Source organism: Hyalella azteca, unplaced genomic scaffold (genome assembly GCF_000764305.2).
Source record: "Hyalella azteca isolate HAZT.00-mixed unplaced genomic scaffold, Hazt_2.0.2 contig7276, whole genome shotgun sequence".
NCBI classification, from domain to species: domain Eukaryota; kingdom Metazoa; phylum Arthropoda; class Malacostraca; order Amphipoda; family Hyalellidae; genus Hyalella; species Hyalella azteca.
In genome coordinates, this window is record NW_025937404.1 from 155,687 (window position 1) to 176,178 (window position 20,492).

Consider the following 20,492-nt stretch of genomic DNA (forward strand, 5'->3'; position numbering starts at 1 on the left):
AGAGTGATTGCCATGAAGGAAAGAGGCAGCAGAGTGGAGTGATTGCCATGGAGGAAAGAGGCAGCAGAGTGGAGTGATTGCCATGCAGGAAAGGGGCATCAGAGTAGACTAATTGACCTGTAGGTTAGAGGCAGTCGAGTTTAGTGAGTGACCATAAGGTAGGAGGTAGTGGAGTTGAGTGAGTAATCAGGAGGTTAAAGGCAGCCGTGGGGAGTGATCCGAGCGAGTGAATGACACAAATGTTAGAGGCAGTCGAGTGAAGTGAGTGATCAGAAGGTTTAAGGTACAGATTAAGTGAGTTAAGTAGCGGTGGGAGATAGTAGAGTGTGAAGAGAGAAGCAGTGAAGTTGGAGAAAGTGGTGAGCTAAGAAGGTACATCACTCCGTAAGTACATCACTCCGACCGTAAGCTGGAGCGATTGTCGTTACTGATAAGGAAAGAAAGAGCTGCTAAATGCGGCCGATGATAAGGAGAAGCAGAGAGGCTGAATGCAGCTGATGATAAAGGAAGGCAGATAGGCTGAATGCAGCTGCAGGTGAGGGAGAGCAGAGAAGCTGAATGCAGCTGAGGGAATTATCGGTGCAACCATTATATATTACTGACAGAGTGGAGTAAGTGCCTCCTCAGATAATTGGCATAGGAATGTTCTTGTCCAATGCGACAAAGGAAAACAAATATTCAATAAGCGAAAGACTGGAAGTTAGATAGTATGATTTGTTCTGCGAATGGGTTGAAGACAAATATGATGCGTTTCTAAACAAATATTGCGAGAAATGTAATTGGTAACGAGATTTGATAATTCAAAATGGAAGATCAATCGGTTAACAGTGCTGCCAAGTGAAATAAGACCTAGGATTTCACTTTTTTACAGATTACAGCAATTGCGCTTCTGAAAATAGCATGGCAATTCATGAAAGTCACCTGCGAAGAGCTAACATGGACTCGATAAACTTAGAAATAATTTATTTCTTGTGACACAAGTTACATTTGTTTTCGACGAAGTATAATTACAGCGTAAACAGCATGCAAGAACAATATTGTATATAAAAGCAATTTTTCCAGTAATCTCCGATCTTTTTCCAGAAATCTCCACATATAAAATTTTTCAGGAGATCTCCCCTGGAAAAAAGTCTGTACTAAAATGTATGAAATTATTTCCGATATAATTAAAAACTTTTCATCTTTCAGAAATTTAAAATCCTTTCTATCCTTTAAACTTGATCAGATTCATCATCAATTTCCACATACTATTTGGAATAACATATCAATTCACAGCGTCCCAGGCACCAACGGTATTTTAATAGCGTGACTGTGTGCAAACTGAGCAACTCCTTTATCGTGTTAATTAATAAAAAATATTTTAGCTACCGAAGTTTTGATCTCGTTTGCAAATAATGAGTATTTACAGCCTTTTTTTATTAATTAAGAAACAATATTTCAGCACAATAAAGCTACGAAGTTTTGATCTCTGAGAAGAGTATTTGCAGGTTCACGAGCTACAGCCACACGCCGCACCTGCCGCACCCGTCCGACGGCGTCCAGCGTACCGCCCTCTACAGCGCCCCCCGACAACTGCAGGTCTTCAGGCCCATCTTCCCGCGCAAATTTGCTAAGTAATCGGGAATTTAATATTGTCAAATAATTTTGTAGCTTTCAGTTTTAAATAATAATTTTTTTCATTTGTCGCTTGTTTCTGTTTTAGTTTGTTTCATTCCCCGAGAATCATATGTAAAAAACTGGAACGGTGCGTTTGTTCATATTTTTGAACCCCTTGGACGTGTGCTTAAGAAATCATTTGTAAATGGCGGTAGCAAGTCAATTAATTTTGATCATGTTTCCCTAATAAAAAATGTAAAATCCAGACACCATCACCGCAATAAACGTGAGGTAATTGCGGCAAAAAAAATACGACCGAAATTGATTGTTCTATACAGAACGACATTCATTCCAGTTGATGCGAGAAACTGACCGAATAGATTGTTCTCATATCTCCGAAATGTTTTTTTCTGAGCCACTGTGCTCGTCCCGTCTTCTGGCTAAGCGGGTTATAAATCATACATCACTGAAGTCATATAAAAATTGAAAATAATTTGATGTAATTAAGAGAAGTTAAATTTAGTTAAAACGAATTGAATTGCGTTTAAGTACGTCAAATTAAATACGAAAAATAAAATTTGCAATTAAATGCTACAGTTTCAACGGGGCGACGGTGAACGTGACGGCCCTGCCGTACCCGCCCTACTGGGACACTGCGACCGACTCTGGGGGAGGCGTTCACCACAGCGGCGCGGACTACGAGATGATCAACGCCATCGCACAGGCGCTCAACTTCTCCTACAGGATAATGCCCACCGAGAACTGGGATGAGGTGGGCGCCCAGAGTCGTGCCCACCGACTACTGGGATGAGGTGGGTCTTGAGGATCATGCCCACCGACCAATGGGATGAGGTGGGTGTTGAGTATCGTGCCCAACGATAACTGGGATGAGGTGGGTGCCAAGGGTCGTGCCCACCGACTACTGGGATGAGGTGGGTCTTGAGGATCATGCCCACCGACCAATGGGATGAAGTGCTGCCAAGCAAAACAAAGTGCAGGCTTTTTATTTTTACAATTTAGAGAAATTGCATCTCTGAAAATACTATGGAAATTCTGGAAAGTCAACTTACTACACAGAGCTAAACTAACAATGTTTCCTATCACCTGCTTGTGGAAGCCTTGTATTATTAATTCATATTCTACATGATTATACTGGTTAATATTGAAAGTTAAAATCAGATTTAAAACGCTGAGTCATCTATTACTATGATAATGGTAGGCCAGTCAGTTAGTCCATCTGTAGCAGGAAGCATGCTTGGGGTTAGCAATCACTGATCTAAAATGTATTTGTATTCAAATGGTATACATAAAGTGAAGAGCCATGGCAAACGAGCCCTAATGCCAGTCTAGCCTACATAGACGAGCCACCTTGACTGGCGACCTACTGTATATAGTACCTAGTCGATCGGTCAATCGTACCGTCCCTAGTGCCCGTCTAGCTGGAAAGCCGATTTACAATGAAGATTGGCATCTTTAGAATACCGCGTAATCGAACCGTGGCTCATCTGAAAGGTGATACTTGCAATGCGTCTTCCACCTCTACGAGTTCCAACACGACGATGAATGATACTAACTACCTACACCTGCTATAAGGGGCTAGGTAGCCGCAAACATGGTTCAGGAGACCAAGCGACGATTGGCAGCTTCTATATACATGAAGAATTTCCTCGCCAATAAATTTGTTGTTTAAATGAATTTTTTAGCAGTGTCGTTACAGACGAGTACTTGAACAATATTCAAAATTGCGAAAAGCGCTCAGTGGGCTAGAAGTTCAAGCGAAAATAGTATTGTTCAATGAAATGTTTCAAGGTTAGCCCGGCTAAATTTATTTATTATATTAATTGCATAAAATCCTAAAGACATTCTACTAAATGATCATGACATGCTATGACTGAAACTCAAACGTGGATTACAGAGAGTACGTTGCTGCGCCTTTCGTGAAACGAATTTTCGAACTTAGTATTGTTCATTGACACTCTAGACCACGTATTTTCATGCAAAATATTGGCAAATAAGAAGGCTTTGTTTCGCTTTTCTGTTATTCAACTACTGTTTTCCTTGAGCCCCAGCTTATATCATTCAATTGATCATGATATATAAATGCCTATTTACTAGGCAGTCAAAAATCACCTCTTACACTAAAAGCCTTGTAGGTGACGGCCCGAGTACAAGAACGACGCGCCTTGATGGCATCGATCGTCTATGCTGTGTTGCCCGAGCGTCTGCTGTCGTACGACTACAGCTTCATCTTCGAGTACTCGTCCTTTGGCTTCACCATGAGGAAGCCCGCGCTCCAGCCTCAATGGCGGGCGCTCTACCGCCCCTTCGACGACAGCCTCTGGGTCTCCGTCATGGCTCTTCTCATTTTCATCGTCTTCCCCTTTCAATTGGTATCGCAGATAGTTTGGTAAAGTTTCGCTTGTATATGTGTAAGTTTTATCATAATACTTCGACATGCTTTACTGATTTAATATTCATTTTCTTTCAGTTATACATCACATTTACACTCAAACCTGTTTATAACGCACTTATTTGTATGTTTGTATGTGCTCTCACATGGCAGTTATTTCCATTTATTCATTTTTTGTGATTACAGATAAACTTTAGCCGCTGGACAACATCTTCCGCTGAGGCCAACAAGCGGCAACTACCGAAACATCGTTGCTCCTCTGGAGTCACAATCGTTTCCTTATCTGTGGCCGGGACGCTTCTGGGTCAGGACATTCCGACATCAATGCGTCGGTCCTCCGTCTCTTCAAGGACGCTAATGGGGAGCTGGCTTTTCTGCGCTTTCATCTTGTCCATTGCCTACCGCTCAAACCTGACGGCATTCCTCATGTTGCCAGAGTATCAGAACCGACCCGAGTCATTATCTCAACTGGTTGCTGTTGGAGCCACGTGAGGAGTTTGAAGTCTTCAGTTAACCTCAATTGTTTCTGTTTGCCATTACAGATCTTGCGCAACTTCTTGCATTTACTATGAGAGCATGAGACTCATCGAAATCGTTTTTCTATATTATAAAAATCTCATCCACTTTTTCAAGAAGTACATTAACTACAATGCTGTCGACATGCAGTTTAAATGGCAAAAATTCTTCAACTTTGAGTTATTTTGTCAGTAGGGTAAGCCTTTAGCTCAAATCTAGAGGATGAACCATAATAGTGGGAGTGAAGGTCTAGTGTTATTAAAATTATTTCGGAATCTCATTTCCTTAGCAAGTTATTGAAAGTTTCAATACTGATCAACTTAGTGTAAATAAGTGGGAAATAATAATTTTTATTATTATTACTTCATTGTTATCATGTTATTTGCTGCATTTCTCTATTTTGAGGCTTTCTATACTTATAGCTTTCATGCTCCAGTACATGGCAGTACATGGAGTGTCAATCAAAGTGTTTGATATCTACCCCAGAGAATGATGACACAACTAAAGACTTGGATAAACTTATGGGAGTATTATGCTCATAGTGAAAAGTTGCGTTCAATGCAATACAATGCGCCCAGTAGTTTTACGCGCATGAGAATGTGTGCATGAAAGGGGACGAATTAAAAAAAGTTGGATATCCTATAAAGGGGTTGACGGCGGTATAAAAGCTGGTCTCTCCGTGCCAACCGCTTATCTATAGTCTCTCTTATATGCTTACTCGGTCAACCGCTTATCTATATAGTATCTCCCGAGTTTCAATCCGTGCCAGTGCTAACTTCCGCCATTGTGTCTCCACTTCCAATATAAATTGGTCCCAAGATTTATTGTCCGATTAATTTATTAATTTATTTATTCGTGCCCGTGCATGTCCCAATCTCCGATCCGCGTTTGTCTAGACTCTAGAGCTTCATATTAGCGTCTGTTGCAACTGCGTGCGTCTAAATCTATTCCCAGGTCGATTTTTTCCAGCTTTCGACTCTTGTCTGCATAAACTTTTGCCCGATGTGCTATACCTTAATTGCCTGTCTCGTATGTGTCATGACTGTGCCTTGGTCTGCCCCACATGTGCCATGACTGTGTCTTGATTTGCCCCATATGTGCCATGACTATGCCTTGGTCTGCCCCATATGTGCCATGACTATGCCTTGGTCTGCCCCATATGTGTCATGACTGTGCCTTGGTCCGCCCATTATTGCCACCGTCTCCACTCATGCTATTAAGAGCTCTCTACTCAAGGTTGTCCAAGATTCTGTTCGATTCCATGTCAACTTTATAATACTGCTCGCATCATATTCATAATCATGTCTGCTCTAACTTCAACATCATGTCATCACATACCCATAAGTTGTGTCGGTTGTAAACTCTGACCTGTTTACAAATGATCCTTACCACCATAGCGCCACCATGCCGACGTTCGGCAAGTATTTCATCACGTTCTTCGAGCAGTCAACGTCTCCCGACTTCCAGCAGCTCGGCAAGAAGATCGTGCTCGTCGAGTCTTCGGAGGAGGGCTTAGAGAGCGCACTCCATGCGGGGTGCGAATTATTTTGTACTTTAGTTCCAATTTTTGATAAAGAACTCCTATAATAGGCATTCGTTCTTTAATTGCATTCCTTTAGGGTAAATATTGCATCTGGTAGCTTAATTATTATACGAAGAGCGCAATTGAAAAGGCGTAAATTCAATCATATTTAGACGCACCGTTCACACGGAAAATAATTACAAACATTATAATAATTCCTTCGAATTTGGCCATTGTCCTGATGTTGTTTAGAATCAGAAATTGAGATTAATTCGACAGTTACCTTTATTATTATGCTTAATTTACGATTTAGAAGGCTTTTTTACAAAAGTGCTTTCATTTCAGCTCCGGCTGTCACCATTAAATTGAACCATAAACTTTCCACAAACGAAAATCTATTAAAATACTTTTTAATAATGCACAGTTTCGATCTAATTACAAAAAATTTACTCCTATATGTTTCGACGTTTCATATTTCAAATTTCCATTCCACCATTATTTTCACACTAATAAAATATTAAGTGCCTGATATTTCGGTTTGGTCCACAAACCAAGTTGTCCATCCTTGCGGTACCATTTATTACATCCACTTCTCCGCATGTAAGCATTCTTTATGGCAGCATGGTCATGATAATAATAGCGGTTTCAGCGTTTATTAAGCCGTAGGCCTGTCGCCGATTCTTAACATCGTAGAACATCCACGGCTTGTTGTGGTCTCGAACTCGCAACTCACTGCCTCAATTTCGCCCGGCCTCCTCGCCGATTCTGACCAGAAACTGGCGCACAGAGCTGGGATCGAACCCGCGTCTTTCTGCTTCAATCCTGCTACTCTGAACTGTAACTACTGGACCACCCTACCCAAATTGCCTTTGCGAAACTATTTATTACTTTTAAATCTCATGAATTAAGTATTAATTGTACCGTAGCATTTGTGTGCAGCACGGCGCATCTGGAGCCACGCCGGTACATGGAGCTACTGATCGCCGAGCAGTTCACGGACCGGCACGGGCAGTCGCAGCTATACGTGGCGCGCGAGGAGATCTTCCCTGACCCTGTAGCCTGGCCCCTACCTCACGACGCGCCATATCAGGAGGACATTAACCGAAACATGATGGCCATCGTTGAGGTGAGTGATGGCATATCATTGTATGATGTACCATAAACTTTACAGGCCTCTACCTCACGACGCGCCATATCAGGAGGACATTAACCGAAACATGATGGCCATCGTTGAGGTGAGTGATGGCATATCATTGTATGATGGATGGCCTCTACCTCACGACGCGCCTTATCAGGAGGACATCAACCGAAACATGATGGCCATCGTTGAGGTGAGTGATGGCATGTCATGGATATTGCATAAATTTTGCGTTAAATGAAACATATTAGGCTATAGAATAATTAATAGACTTGTAAAGATGTAATCCGTGTAGTTTTTTCCAGTTATGAATAGCTTGGGAACATTAATTTACCCTAATGCGTAACTCCGGACGTAACCTTAGGAAAACTTCATCAAAATTAATGCTGAACATACGAAACAATGGCTTACTTTTATAGTCTATTTTCCTAAAAAAATTTCTTACTCAAGAAAAGGTCAGCGAAATGCTGTGCTTTTATTTCAGCTAATCGATTGGCTAATTTTTGACCAAACATTATCGTAGAGATCCTTCTCCTGCACCTGGCACAGAGATCCGCTACAATCTCCAGAGGATGAGGAAGCGTTAAATTAATGACAGCACAGACTGATTTCTCTTGATGTGCATCACGAAACTGTTTTTGTTATTCCATAATATGTATAGCTTGCTAAGTACTTCAAACATAGGATGGAAGGGAATAGATTCACTTAAAAATCGCAGAACTAAAAATGTTATTAGCATAATATAAAACAAACTGTTGAACTGCCCGAAAATTATTCGCATTCAAAATGAACTTTGGTAAAACGCATTAATTGATTACCTTAATTGAATTAATTGCGCATTAAGTAATTACTTCAACCATTATGCTATGCGGGTGTGCATGACATGATTTAGCTAAGAGTTTTGATGCAGTAATTTTTAGCAAGCTCAACTACGGAAGTATTATTGCATTTTAGGCTGGACTATACGAAAAATGGCTCCAGGATCACATCGCGCTTGTACGCCTGGAGACTCAGCACAAGCAGGCATACGACATGAGCGTCCAGGCACCCGGTGCTTCGTCCGCCTCACCCCTGGACTTGGAAGCGCCGAGCAGCAGTCCTGAAGCCCTGAACCTACACCACTTACAAGGCCTCTTTATTCTTCTCATTCTAGGCCTAGCCGCGTCCGCCATCAGCTTTATCGTGGAATCTCTGCTACAGAAAACCAAAGTGCGCAGGGGATGGACTCCATAGATAGAAGTTTAACCTACTGAAAAAAGCATCGTACTTGGAAGATTTATCAGGACGTCAACGTATCTAGTATTTGTTAATTCAACGCTCTTTTTCATGTTTCAATCAGCGATCAGTTGATAAATTTGTAAGCGTCACCAATATTTTTTTAGTTACTTGCTGTGTGAAGAGATTACTGTCTCTCAAAAAGATCTGTCTGAATGATTAATGGAGTTAAATACCAAAACCTGATCCAGTCGTGAATTTTCAACGAAGAAACAAAGGATTAAGCCGATGAAGGAATAATGATCGAACAAAATTAAATTGAATTTCAATTATTCTTGTGCGACCTCGCGGTGAGCCAACGTGTGTTAGGTATAACCTCATTCAAGAGCTGAATGGATTGGTGATAATTGTTCCTGAATGCATTAATTAATTCATGAATATACATAATAAATTTTCAAACAAGCATTTTCTAGACTTTTAATTCATCCTTTTACGTTGTTCGTAAAATTAACAGGATAAAGCGAGTGGTGTTTCACTGAAATTTTTCTTGAATCAGCTAAGATGTATCGATCGTTGTTTATTTTATTAAAACTCTTCTCTTTAACTTCACTTCTTATTGTTTGTTTGTTTGTCTGTCTGCTACAAATCTTATAATCAATATTTAACATACCTTTCCCGTCGATATGAGATTTTACGCACTTGCGTAAAGTTGGAGACAATGCATGAAACAATTGACAGAATATATAATTTTTAACATTTTAGAAAAGTTATTTTTTATTTTAAAAAATTTGATAAAATAATTTTGTATTCAACAAATCTTATAATCGATATCAACACACTTCTTCCTGTCCAATCGGTCTGAAATTCTCCACACTTGCGTAAAGTCGGAGGCAATGCATGAATCAATTGACAGAATAAATAATTTCGAAAAATTTTAGTTTTTTTAATTTTAAGAATAAAATTTAAAAATTAATTTTTGTAATATTTGATAATAAAATATGAAATTCATTGTACGTGTGTAACATCGGAGACACTGGATTCTTTAGAAGTGTTGTCTTTAAAAAGTAATTTTTTTAAAACGCATATTATTTTTATTTCATTCATTGTATCATTTTTGTATGTTAGAGCTGTATAAATTCTTGAACGGTTTTATTTAGTTATTTTGTTTATTTCAATGTCTTCAGTCTATTAATACTTTTGTATCCAAGCAATAGTGAAGATAAACTTGAAGGTAAACGGCCTTGCCTGCTGGTAAAAACACGGCGTCCTTCTCAGCCCTTCACCGCCTTGGTGGTTCGGGCGACGTACGACCTTTTCTTTTTTAGTATATTCGTGGGTCCGTTAACTGGTAGAGTCTGTTGTTCGCCAGACTTTGTCGAGCCAACATTCGCCTTGTCACCATAGAAAAAGAAAATTGGCTGTGCCCTGTTATTTTACATTGTTGTTAAGTTCAATATTATAAGTCACTTCTATATCCGACAAATTTTTCAAATATGCGCAAGTTATACAAACATTTTTCAATAAAAAGGTACGTAGTGCTTGTGTTTGCGAATTGTAATGATTTGGTAAATTGTTTTCAAAATTTTCAACGGATCATTAAAGGTTCCAACGCACAGTCATCTTTCAAGTGATTTCACTTTCATTAAACAAACATAAGAGTTACATTGTTCAGTTGAATGACCCAAAACTTTTTTAATTTGGGAGAAGTAGCTATAAAATAATTTTCAGTTCGCTAACTGCGGCGATCGAGCAGATGTCATAGGACTCTTATACTACATATGAAACCTTGTAAATAAGATGGATGTATATAATACGATGGCCATGCATCAATTTTCCTGTCTATTTCGCTTGCGCATTTGAAGGTCGTTCTGGAATGCCAGGTAACTTTTCAAGAAGTTTTTATTGATCACGTTCTGATTCTAACAGGACAATGTGCCCGATGTTTTATGCTATATTATGGGTAAATAACTAACGAAAATACCGGTCAGTGTGTACATTTGTTGATATTTTTAGCTAATTATTACTAAATATGCCTTAAACTCAATTGAGGCTTTCGCTAAAATTCGATCTAATTTTAAACGTATTTAAAAAAAACTCGAGTCAAATTATGAATTAAAATGACAAGTTATTTTGTAAATCGGATATAGAGTTTGCAATAAAACTGCCTCGCTCGATCAAAATTTAATAAACAAAGTGATTTTTGTGCTTTAATTAAAAGTGAGCATGTGCATGATCAAACAATATAAAAAATCTGTAGCTGTGACTCGTTTAATATTATTATTCTCTAAATGACAAAACGATTGAAAAAAATTTTATTCTAGACTTTTTAAAGAATGTAATGTTCAACCATGGTAATGATAATCTTATCAGATGTATTATTTATATTCATTTTGCAGCAATGAAAGAAAATCCACGGGTACATGCTTGCAACATGATGGTATGCCAACAGCTGAGTGCCGGCGCGATGAGCAGTCAACAAACAGAACTCGGCTCGGCGACATGGCATCTGTTGCTACGGCCTGTCGGCAAAAAATTTCCTATGTTATTAGTGGTCTCTGCCGAAGATGTGGATCCTTCCCTGTAAGTGTGTCATTATATATTATTTTAGCTTGAATAAAAAATTTAATATGCATTAGATTTTCGTGTGAAAATATCAATCGAAATTCGAAACACTAAAACAGGCTCAAAAACATAAGACAAGAACTTGAACTGAAGATGTGTTTACCTTCAGGCTTCAACTCGTGAGTCATTCTCAACACATCTTTAACTTATGATTTATCTCATCATAATGTGACAAGATGTATATGGCTTAGACGCTCAGTGACTGCATTTTAATAGTCAAATTATAAGGAAATTGTCCTAAAATTTAGTCCACCTCGGGCACCTTCACCTTGTCTCACAAGTCACAAATTGTTGAGTTGATAGTTAAGTTAGCCATATTGATTGTGTGTGAATGATTGGCAAAACTCAAAAGTAGGCTTTATTATATTCTCTTTGAACTTGGAGCTGGTTAAAATAACAAGGCAGAGAAATACTTTCTAGATTCATACTTGATAATACTGGTAGCCTGGTAGGATTACTAGTTAATTTCAAATTTCAATCTAAATTGGCTTATAGCTAAAATATTGTGCCATTAGAATTCAAACAAGCATGTACAAAAAAATTATTTGCCCTGACTTTATAGCATCAGAGTTCAGTGAAATTACCAATACATGATTCTAAAATTATCCAGTAACAGCAAATTTACCTTGCAGGGCAGCAGGTTATGCTGTACAATCAACTTGAAATCAAGTTACAATGGAATTGCATAATTTGCATTTTAAACTAGCATTGTTAAGTAACCTTTGAAATTTCATATCACATTATCAGGTTGCCAATCATTGCTCGAAAAAAATATGTTTCTACTTCAAAGTCAAATTGATGATTGCATAAATACCATCCTAATGAATGTCCTCTTTGTCAATTGTGGCAAAATCCATTTTCCGCACAAGCAGATAAAATGTAATTACACTTACTAAGATATCCCTGATAACATGAGGATGATAACATACTGACACACTAACTCCTAAGTTATGGCATACTTAAAATTCACAAATTACAAGTATGCTGTGAAATTGCTAGCTGATGATAGATTTTTTGTGCCCTACTAAAATTTTTAAATGGCAATGTTTTTTAATCCTATGTATGAATTGATAATTAACTTATAGTCAAATGGGGTAAGACAGGATCACAGGCTTCAAGGGGTAAGAAAGGACCAGCCCTTGGCATGCATTTTAATTGCACTGAATCCAATTTGATAAAAGAATATGTTAGAGCAATCATTGCATGTCATTTCAGTGTTTGTTTCAACCCTCTTCTGCAAATAATGAATTTCTGGCTAATTTTTAAAGAAAACCTATGTAAAGAAGGCTCACAAAATAGTTAACCTTGTTTGGGAAATAAGCTCTCTCTAATGACAAAAAATTTTTTTGCCAGGTTTGTGGATGTAGGCAGGTAACCTCAAGTAATAAGCAACATCTGAGACATACCTACTAGGCATTCCTACCTTCTACCATCAGTGCCTGACATGTATTTTAAAATGGGGTAAAAAAGGACCGGACATGAGGTAAGAGGGGACAACTAAATGATCCTGTTTACCACACAAGTGGTCCTATCTTACCCCACAAATGGTCCTCTCTTACCCTACAAATGGTCCTCTCTTACCCTACAGTTTATCAAAAATAGTTTTTAAATGAATACATTATTTTGCAGTACATGGAGTATTTTGGTTGAAATTTTTATCTTTTGCTCAAACTTCATTATAACTTGTTAGCCATTTTAATTAGAGAAATTTAGTGCACTACCTATTTTAAATTGCATCAAAAGGATGGAGAAAATATGGATGTCTCTTCCCATTAGTGAGCTGCAGAACTATGTGCAACATTGGCTGGGAGAAAAGTTGTGTGAAACATGAAAAATAATTATGATCACAACTCAGTGAGAGGACATGAGCTATGTTTGAAGAAGTGCACCACAAATGCAGTTAGCAAGAAAACATATGATGTCTGAGACTCAATATATTATGCATTGGTTTTATTACCAATTTGATAAATTTTTCAGACAATGACATTATGACACTAATGGAATATACATGAAGCATTTAGCAGTGCTCTACAATGAACCAAAGCCAACCCACCATTACTATGCTTAACAAAGTTTTCTCGTGACAAAAACCACAATGTGACTGATATTAGAGTTGACTTCCCGCCACACAAAACAGTAACAAGTAGTTGTTCAATCAAATAATGTGTTTCTAGATGGATAATATTGAATATAGGATTTGTACTTTTATTAAAAACTTTGTAACATAAGAATTACCTACCTGTTGGTCCTGTCTTACCCCATCGTGGTCCCATCTTACCCCAGTGGGGTAAGATGGGACCAGCACACTCTTTTCAATCTGTACAGAAAACTATGTTGGATGCAAAATGTCTAAGTTGTAGCTGAGAATAAATACACCTTGTGATAGGTTTAGGGTTTTTTAATTATTCATGTTATAGATGCTACAGGCTTGTTAGTGATTTTGGTCCTGTCTTACCTCATCTGACTATATAACCCATTTTCTACACTGAATATAATTTTTTTTAACTTTTAGATGAGCACCTGGAACAGGCTCTATTTTGACAGTATTGTTATAAAAAGATTGTCATTATAACTATCATGTCTTTGATATGCATAACAAAATTAAAGTTTTCAAAAATGTAAATAATATGAAATATCTCCTCATGCTTCTTCATATTGTGATTGCAATTTTTGTGGTTAGAAATCATAGTGTAAATTTTTTCTACTTTCATGTCTTACTTTAGTGGAATACATTGCATGATTATGTTGAGGTGAGTTCAACTCCTTGCTGCAATAAAGCGTTCTATAGTGAAAAAGAATTCAAAACTACTGTTTTTAATACCTTGCAAAAATTGTGATTGATGTCTTAACTCCTTCAGTTATACCTATAATTTACCTATGTCAGTTTTCTTCAAAGTCACATGATAAATTTATCCTGTTCAAATATATAGATTGTTTTGTGTGGTGTGGATAAAAAATTAACTTGAATTAGATAAGTAGTGCTCCTAATGTTCAGAAATATTTCAAACTGCTCTAAACTTGGGTGTTTATTTTCTGTTGCTGTAAATGCCAACAAAACCATTGATCTTCCTGATGAAGTTTTTTTTTTTTTTTTTGCACCTATCATTTGACTGATAATTTTCTCTCATTCATTTTGATTTCAAATGAAATTTTTTAACTCGTGAAATACTTCTAAGTTGGTTCTATTTTGCATATTTCTTGCATGTTACATGCTGTAACATGCTTCTTATTATGTAGGTAATGATCAAAGCATGAAAACCAATTCTAAATAATTAAATACTGTTTGTGTTTTAACTTTTTAGTTTTTTTACTCATTATAGAGTCATCAGTTAGGTGGAATGCCATACATTTCATTTTTTATTGCAAAAATTTTGTATGTCTGCTTAACCTTGGCTTGCAAGTCCCTGTATTTCTTATATATTTCAGATAGAGTGCAGCACATCAAGACCACTCCTATGCCAAACTGGCACTCAAGTAAATCTGCTACAAACATTCAGCAGCCTCTCGTCACTGCCGAGCAGTGTGAGGCTGGTCGAGGTGGGGCCCAGAGATGGTTTACAGAATGAGCCGACTCTTGTCCCCACGGCAGTGAAGGTGGAGCTCATCCATAGACTAGCTGAAGCTGGGCTCAAAACTATTGAAGCTACAAGGTATCTTGCTTTTATATCTTATATATATAATTATTGCATTATATTCTCATTAAAAGTTAGATGAATGTCTCATTTTACAATTATCTAATATGTTTTTTGTATGATATGCTACATTTAAGCAGAAATTTTTAACTTCATTGTTCTTTAATACCATGTAGTTTGTCTGTACTTACTTATGTTTATTTTATTCTTTAGGTGCTTGTAGGCAATAATGCTCAAAATAATGGAAAAAAATGAGGAATTTACAATTGTTTATAAATAACCTAATAAAAATATTCTTAACTTTTGCAGCTTTGTCTCAGGCAAATGGGTTCCACAGATGGCAGATCATGCAGAAGTCATGGCAAGCATAAGCAGGTCTCCTGGTGTGACATACAGCGTCCTCACCCCAAATTTGAAAGGTTTTAATGCAGCTGTAAGTTAACCTTATAAAAAATAATATTTGCATAAGATCCTACACTGTTATTGTGCAAATATACAAGCTCCTATATACTTACCTTCTGCTCTCAGTTATCTAATTAGGCTGCAGTTCTTATCATGAGTTCAATAAATCATCAGAAGAGGGGTTTGCTCATCTTTTAAAATTAATTTCACAAGTTTCTCCATATTTTCAGATTGCTTCTGGGGCAACAGAGGTTGCTATTTTTGGAGCTGCTTCAGAATCTTTCAGCAAGAAAAATATCAACTGCAGCATTCAGGAATCACTTGAGAGGTCAGCATTATTTACTATTTAGTTCATGTCTAAAATTATTATCTCTGTATTTTCAACAGTGACGTTCTTCCTTTTCTAGCAATTAGATTTCATTCTGATTAAACCTTAATTGTGAAAGTTTATTAATTTACAAAGCATACTAGTTATTTGATGTATACTAAAGTTGATGGAAATAAGTACAGTCTCCTACTGTACTTTTTTTTCTGGTTCAATATTATTCCTCCATTTTGTCGCTATATAAACTTGAAACCTCTTATGCTTTAAATCCCATCTGATGGTTTTTACCTAATGGTTTCATAGAGCTATTTACAAAATGCCATAAAATATCTAACTAGTACTAAACTGTGTGACTAAACTAAAACTAACCAACCAGCAAGTGATTTAAAGGTTATATTCCATTATTTGTGCTTAACAAATTGAAATATATACTCTGGATTTACCGCTAAGGCTCTATTAATATGGTTTAGTTATTTATTAATAGTTATTAGAAGCTTGTTCAGGAATATGATCACAAAATCTACTATTTTAACCATGGCAAAGTGTGATTAAATTTCGTTGATAATTTTCAGGTTCGCAGCAGTTGCAACAGCAGCCAAGGAGGCAGGAGTGCGCATGCGCGGCTACGTCTCCTGCGTGTGTGGCTGCCCCTACGAGGGGCCTATTGATCCCAAAGCTGTGGCTCAGGTGTGCACTTCACGGCTATCAAGTTGTAGTATCAATTCTGGAAAACTAATTTTTTTAAAAAGTTGTATTAGATCTATTGTGAAGCTCCAATGTGGAGCTTTTCCTCGAGCCTTTGGGGTAACCACTTTTTTCCTCAATAAATAAATAGATTTAAGTGATGTACCTAGCCAGTAGTAGGGGCTGTGTATTTTATGTGAACGTTTTTATGTCAGGGTTGTACACTCTCATGTTGCTCGTTCATTGACTGGATACTTCTGCTGATTCAAACTCTGCCGCAGCACATATATTAACTGTGGGACCCATTGCTAATGTGACGACTTAATTCTTGATGCGACGGGCTTCGTCTACCCGCGAGTCCAGTTGATGAGTCGCCCTTGTCTCGGCAGGTGTCGCTGGCGCTGTATGAGCTGGGCTGCTACGAGGTGTCCCTGGGTGACACCATCGGCGTGGGCACGCCGGGGTCGTGGGCAGCGGTGCTGCGCGAGGTGCTCACGGTACTGCCCGTCACCGCCGTCGCCGTGCACTGCCACGACACATACGGCCAGGCTCTTCCTAACATCCTCACGGCCTTACAGGTCAGCCTCACTGTCGTACAGGTCAGCAGGTCAGCCTCACTGTCGTACAGGTCAGCCTCACTGTCGTGCAGGTCAGCCTCACTGTCGTGCAGGTCAGCCTCACTGTCGTGCCGGTCAGCCTCATCGTCGTGCAAGTAAGCCTCACTGTCGTGCAAGTAAGCCTCACTGTCGTGCAGGTGAGCCTCACTGTCGTGCAGGTGAGCCTCACTGTCGTGCAGGTGAGCCTCACTGTCGTGCAGGTGAGCCTCACTGTCGTGCAGGTCAGCCTCACTGTCGTGCAGGTCAGCCTCACTGCCGTTCAGGTCAGCCTCAATACGTCACTGGGTCTATAATTGATGTTCCCTGTTAAATGTGAACTTGAACAGATCTTTCTTTTAATGACGTATTTCAGCTTCAAAATTATTTACTGGGTCGGAGATGACGGTCAACGAAAGAAGGGGAATATCAAATTGCTGGTCTAATCTATCCCGGGCAATGCCTGGCCAACCAGCTTGTGTCTTATCTTATAGGTTTTTAATTCACTAGATTCTGTGATTTCTTTTTAGTCATAAATACTTATTAATGCCTTGTACAACTATGAATTAATATCGCTTTCTTCGTTGGGTCTCCATAATCTCTGTTAGTTTGTGCTAATGTGTGATTTACTACGCTCTTTATTAGTGATCATCTTCCGAGATCATAACATTCAGTGATACCAGCGCACATTATCTAGTTTGATAAACGGTGTGATAATATTACAGTTCTTTAAATCGGTGTGATAATTCGTCAATCCTTTAAATCGGTGCGATAATATTACGATGTGCTAATATTACAGTCCTTTGAATCGGTGTGGTAATTTATCAATCCAGCATAAATTCATCTAAATTCTGTAATGCTCTTTGTTGCCCAGGCTGGCGTGAGCGTGGTTGACGCGTCGGTGGGCGGTCTCGGCGGCTGTCCGTACGCTCGAGGCGCGTCAGGTAACGTGGCCACGGAGGACGTGGTCTACTTGCTGCACGGCCTGAGTATCGACACGGGCGTGGACCTACACAAGCTGGTGCAGGCCTCGGACTACATCTGCACCGCCATCAAGCGGCCTAATATGAGTAAAGTGAGCCAGGCCATGCTCGCGTCGTCTGCTAAGTGATTTCGCGGCCGAGAAGGGACTGCCTGTTAAAGAAGGAATGGCTTGCTAAGCGCACTTTTGGGGTAGTCGGTTGGCATTTTATTACCTCTGCATTGGTTGGCGAGATGGTCGTGCATTAATGACGGCAATAATTGTTTATTTAGGTCTTTATGCCAAGGATAGTTTCCTAGTTATGGTTATTCACAAGATGTTCTTTTGGCAACGTTCTGTCTGGTTAGGTTATATGACGTTCGCCCAACACGTGAGGACGACTCATCTTAATACAATAATTAATTTGGTTGAAGTGCAATTTAAAATTATCAATGATCGCAATATTGATTCGAAACATGATCACGCTGTTGTGATCTTCATCATATGAGATTTAATCTAATTCGCCTTACTTTTCAATGAATACGTCACCCCGGGCGTCCGGGATCCCTGCAATATTAAAAGGCCTTTATTCTGAATCCCGTTAACAACTATAAAATTAATCAATGTTAATTAAAGGTGTCTTTTTATACTCGCACTTCACACATTAATGAATCACAGAAATCTAGTTTGGGCTCCCGTTAAGAAAGTTCCAGTTATGCAATACCTTACTATTCTCCCTCAAATAATACCTACATTTCCAGGTCGCGACACGATAAGTATCCTGGATACGCACCCGAACATCTCTCATGTATTTGCGATGCCGGGCTTAAAACGCACACACACAAACTTTAACAAATTGTGTTAATTTAAAAGTTAAAATTCTTTAAAAATTTGTAGCAAAAAAATGCTGACTTACTCCTTTGCTTTCAATTAAATATCTAGTGTAGAATTAGGTATTTATACTAGTCATTAGCAATTGTAATTGCAGTGAATCAAGCCTGTGATTGCGACAGCTGAAATTATTAAAAATATAACTCAGTACTCACTGCAGTGAGTGACAGAGAGCGCATTTTCTCGTCGACGAAAACATGAAGTCACGGACGGACAGACAGACGGACATGGCCAGCACAATAGTGCAATTTTTTCATAAATGAGAAAATGCGCTAAAAATTATTCACCATGTTTGTTTCTGACTTTCGGTCTTACTGTCTGCCGCCTTAATGCTTGTAGACGAACTATCATCATAGTGTTCTTCCCTCGAGTGTATACAGTGGAGCAGCAAGTTCACCTTCCAAGCGACACTCCAGGAACAAGGTGTCTTGTTTGTCACAAGTTGCTCTGTGATCCTGAACCTGTAAGCGCTGCAGGAAGGCAGTAGGAGCCATGCATTAGAAAAGCTTGATTCGTACCGTGACGTGATTTCTATTTTTCAGATTTTTGCTCACTAAAAAGCTTCACTGACCTTCCCTGTATATAAGTAAAAAATTAAACTCAACTGAATAACTTGTAAGGTCATATTTATTATAATATCTTACGCGGTATCGTATTTACTGCTACTGAGCCCTATTGTTGGAACAATCATAGTTGATTATTTTTGTATAAAATAAAACGATTTTTGCTCCGCTCGATTTTACGCATTACTGGAATGAGGAGCTTTTTACGCGAGTCCTTGGGTCGTCACCATTCGCGCACTTTGCCTCGCCATCTTACCGACTCGCATATGGTGATAAAAACACTCAAAACTTGATGCCTAGAAACCAGATATGCACCTTTGATCTTTTCTTCACTGAATCTCAGTCCCCATCTGCGAACACGATCAGGGAACTATTATACTGTCGAAGCGCCCCGTATGTCACGCGTAAAATGGGGTGTACTTTTGTCGACTTGAGCAAACCCAAAACACATCTTGATGTTATGATAGTAAAATTCTGGCTCCCTCCTTTAAGTTGGGAATGGAGGAGTTAGATATCAATTTAGTTTGTACTTTGTGCTCTGAATACGAAAGACGTATAGTTTCATTTAGCTTGATTAGTAGTACTCATTTTTACAATGAACCATTTCAAGGCGCACCACGAAGTTTCTTAGACCTTTTTGTACGTGCTGGCTCCGCGTCGGTGGCATTCCCAAATACTTTTTTTTCTGCCTCCGCCCGCCCATCTAGAAATTTTTCAAATGCCTCTCTGTTCCAAAATACTTCCTTTTGCGACTAGTTTAGTTTTGGATGGTTATTTGGCTGTTTTGCATTCACTCAATCGTTATTGATTATTATTATGGAATCATAAAGAAGACTTAATGCCCAGTGGTTAAAGTTCAGAGTACTAAAATTGGCGTAGAGAGGCGCGGGTTCGATCCCAGCTCTGTGCGCCAGTTTCTGGCCAAAATCGGCGAGGAGGCCGGGCGGTTAAGCACAACAGAATTGTAGCAGTGAGTTGCGAATTCGAGACAGCAAAATGCTGCGAATGTTCTGCGATGTTAAGAATCGGCGACAGGCCTACGGCCTAATAAACGCTGAAACCGCTAACCGCTATTAATCTACGGTAGCTTCTCGTACCTCACATCGTAGCCAGGACTGCCAACCATCACGTATATAAACTTGTATTCACGTGTCGCGCATCTGGCTTGTACGGAAACGAAGTTTCCATCCACACTGCTGCATTAATTCATCAGATGTTAGCGCTGTTCCGCAGATTTGACTCTGTACCAATCGCTTTGTATTCGTTTCTCATCTGAGATTGGGGCTGCTACCAATCTCACGTTGCTTTCCGGGAATGTTTGTCGATATTAGCAAAGCTTTACTAATCTGATTTTTTTTTTCGCGAACATATAGTATATAGATGTGTTGCTTATCAACTATTAAGTTTTCTGTCAACTGAGGA

General features: G+C 38.8%; 1 protein-coding gene across 1 annotated transcript; it reads left to right on the forward strand.

Annotated features, from left to right (window-relative positions):
- The first annotated feature begins 9,768 nt into the window (after window positions 1-9,768).
- On the forward strand, window positions 9,769-18,679 carry LOC108678226 (hydroxymethylglutaryl-CoA lyase, mitochondrial). Its single transcript, XM_018166595.2, has 8 exons — window positions 9,769-9,925; window positions 10,794-10,977; window positions 14,446-14,669; window positions 14,961-15,084; window positions 15,284-15,381; window positions 15,951-16,065; window positions 16,452-16,640; window positions 17,530-18,679. Exons 1-8 carry the CDS (start codon window positions 9,891-9,893, stop codon window positions 17,764-17,766), a joined length of 1,206 nt encoding a protein of 401 aa, XP_018022084.1. The 5' UTR covers window positions 9,769-9,890; the 3' UTR covers window positions 17,767-18,679.
- The last annotated feature ends 1,813 nt before the right edge of the window (window positions 18,680-20,492 follow it).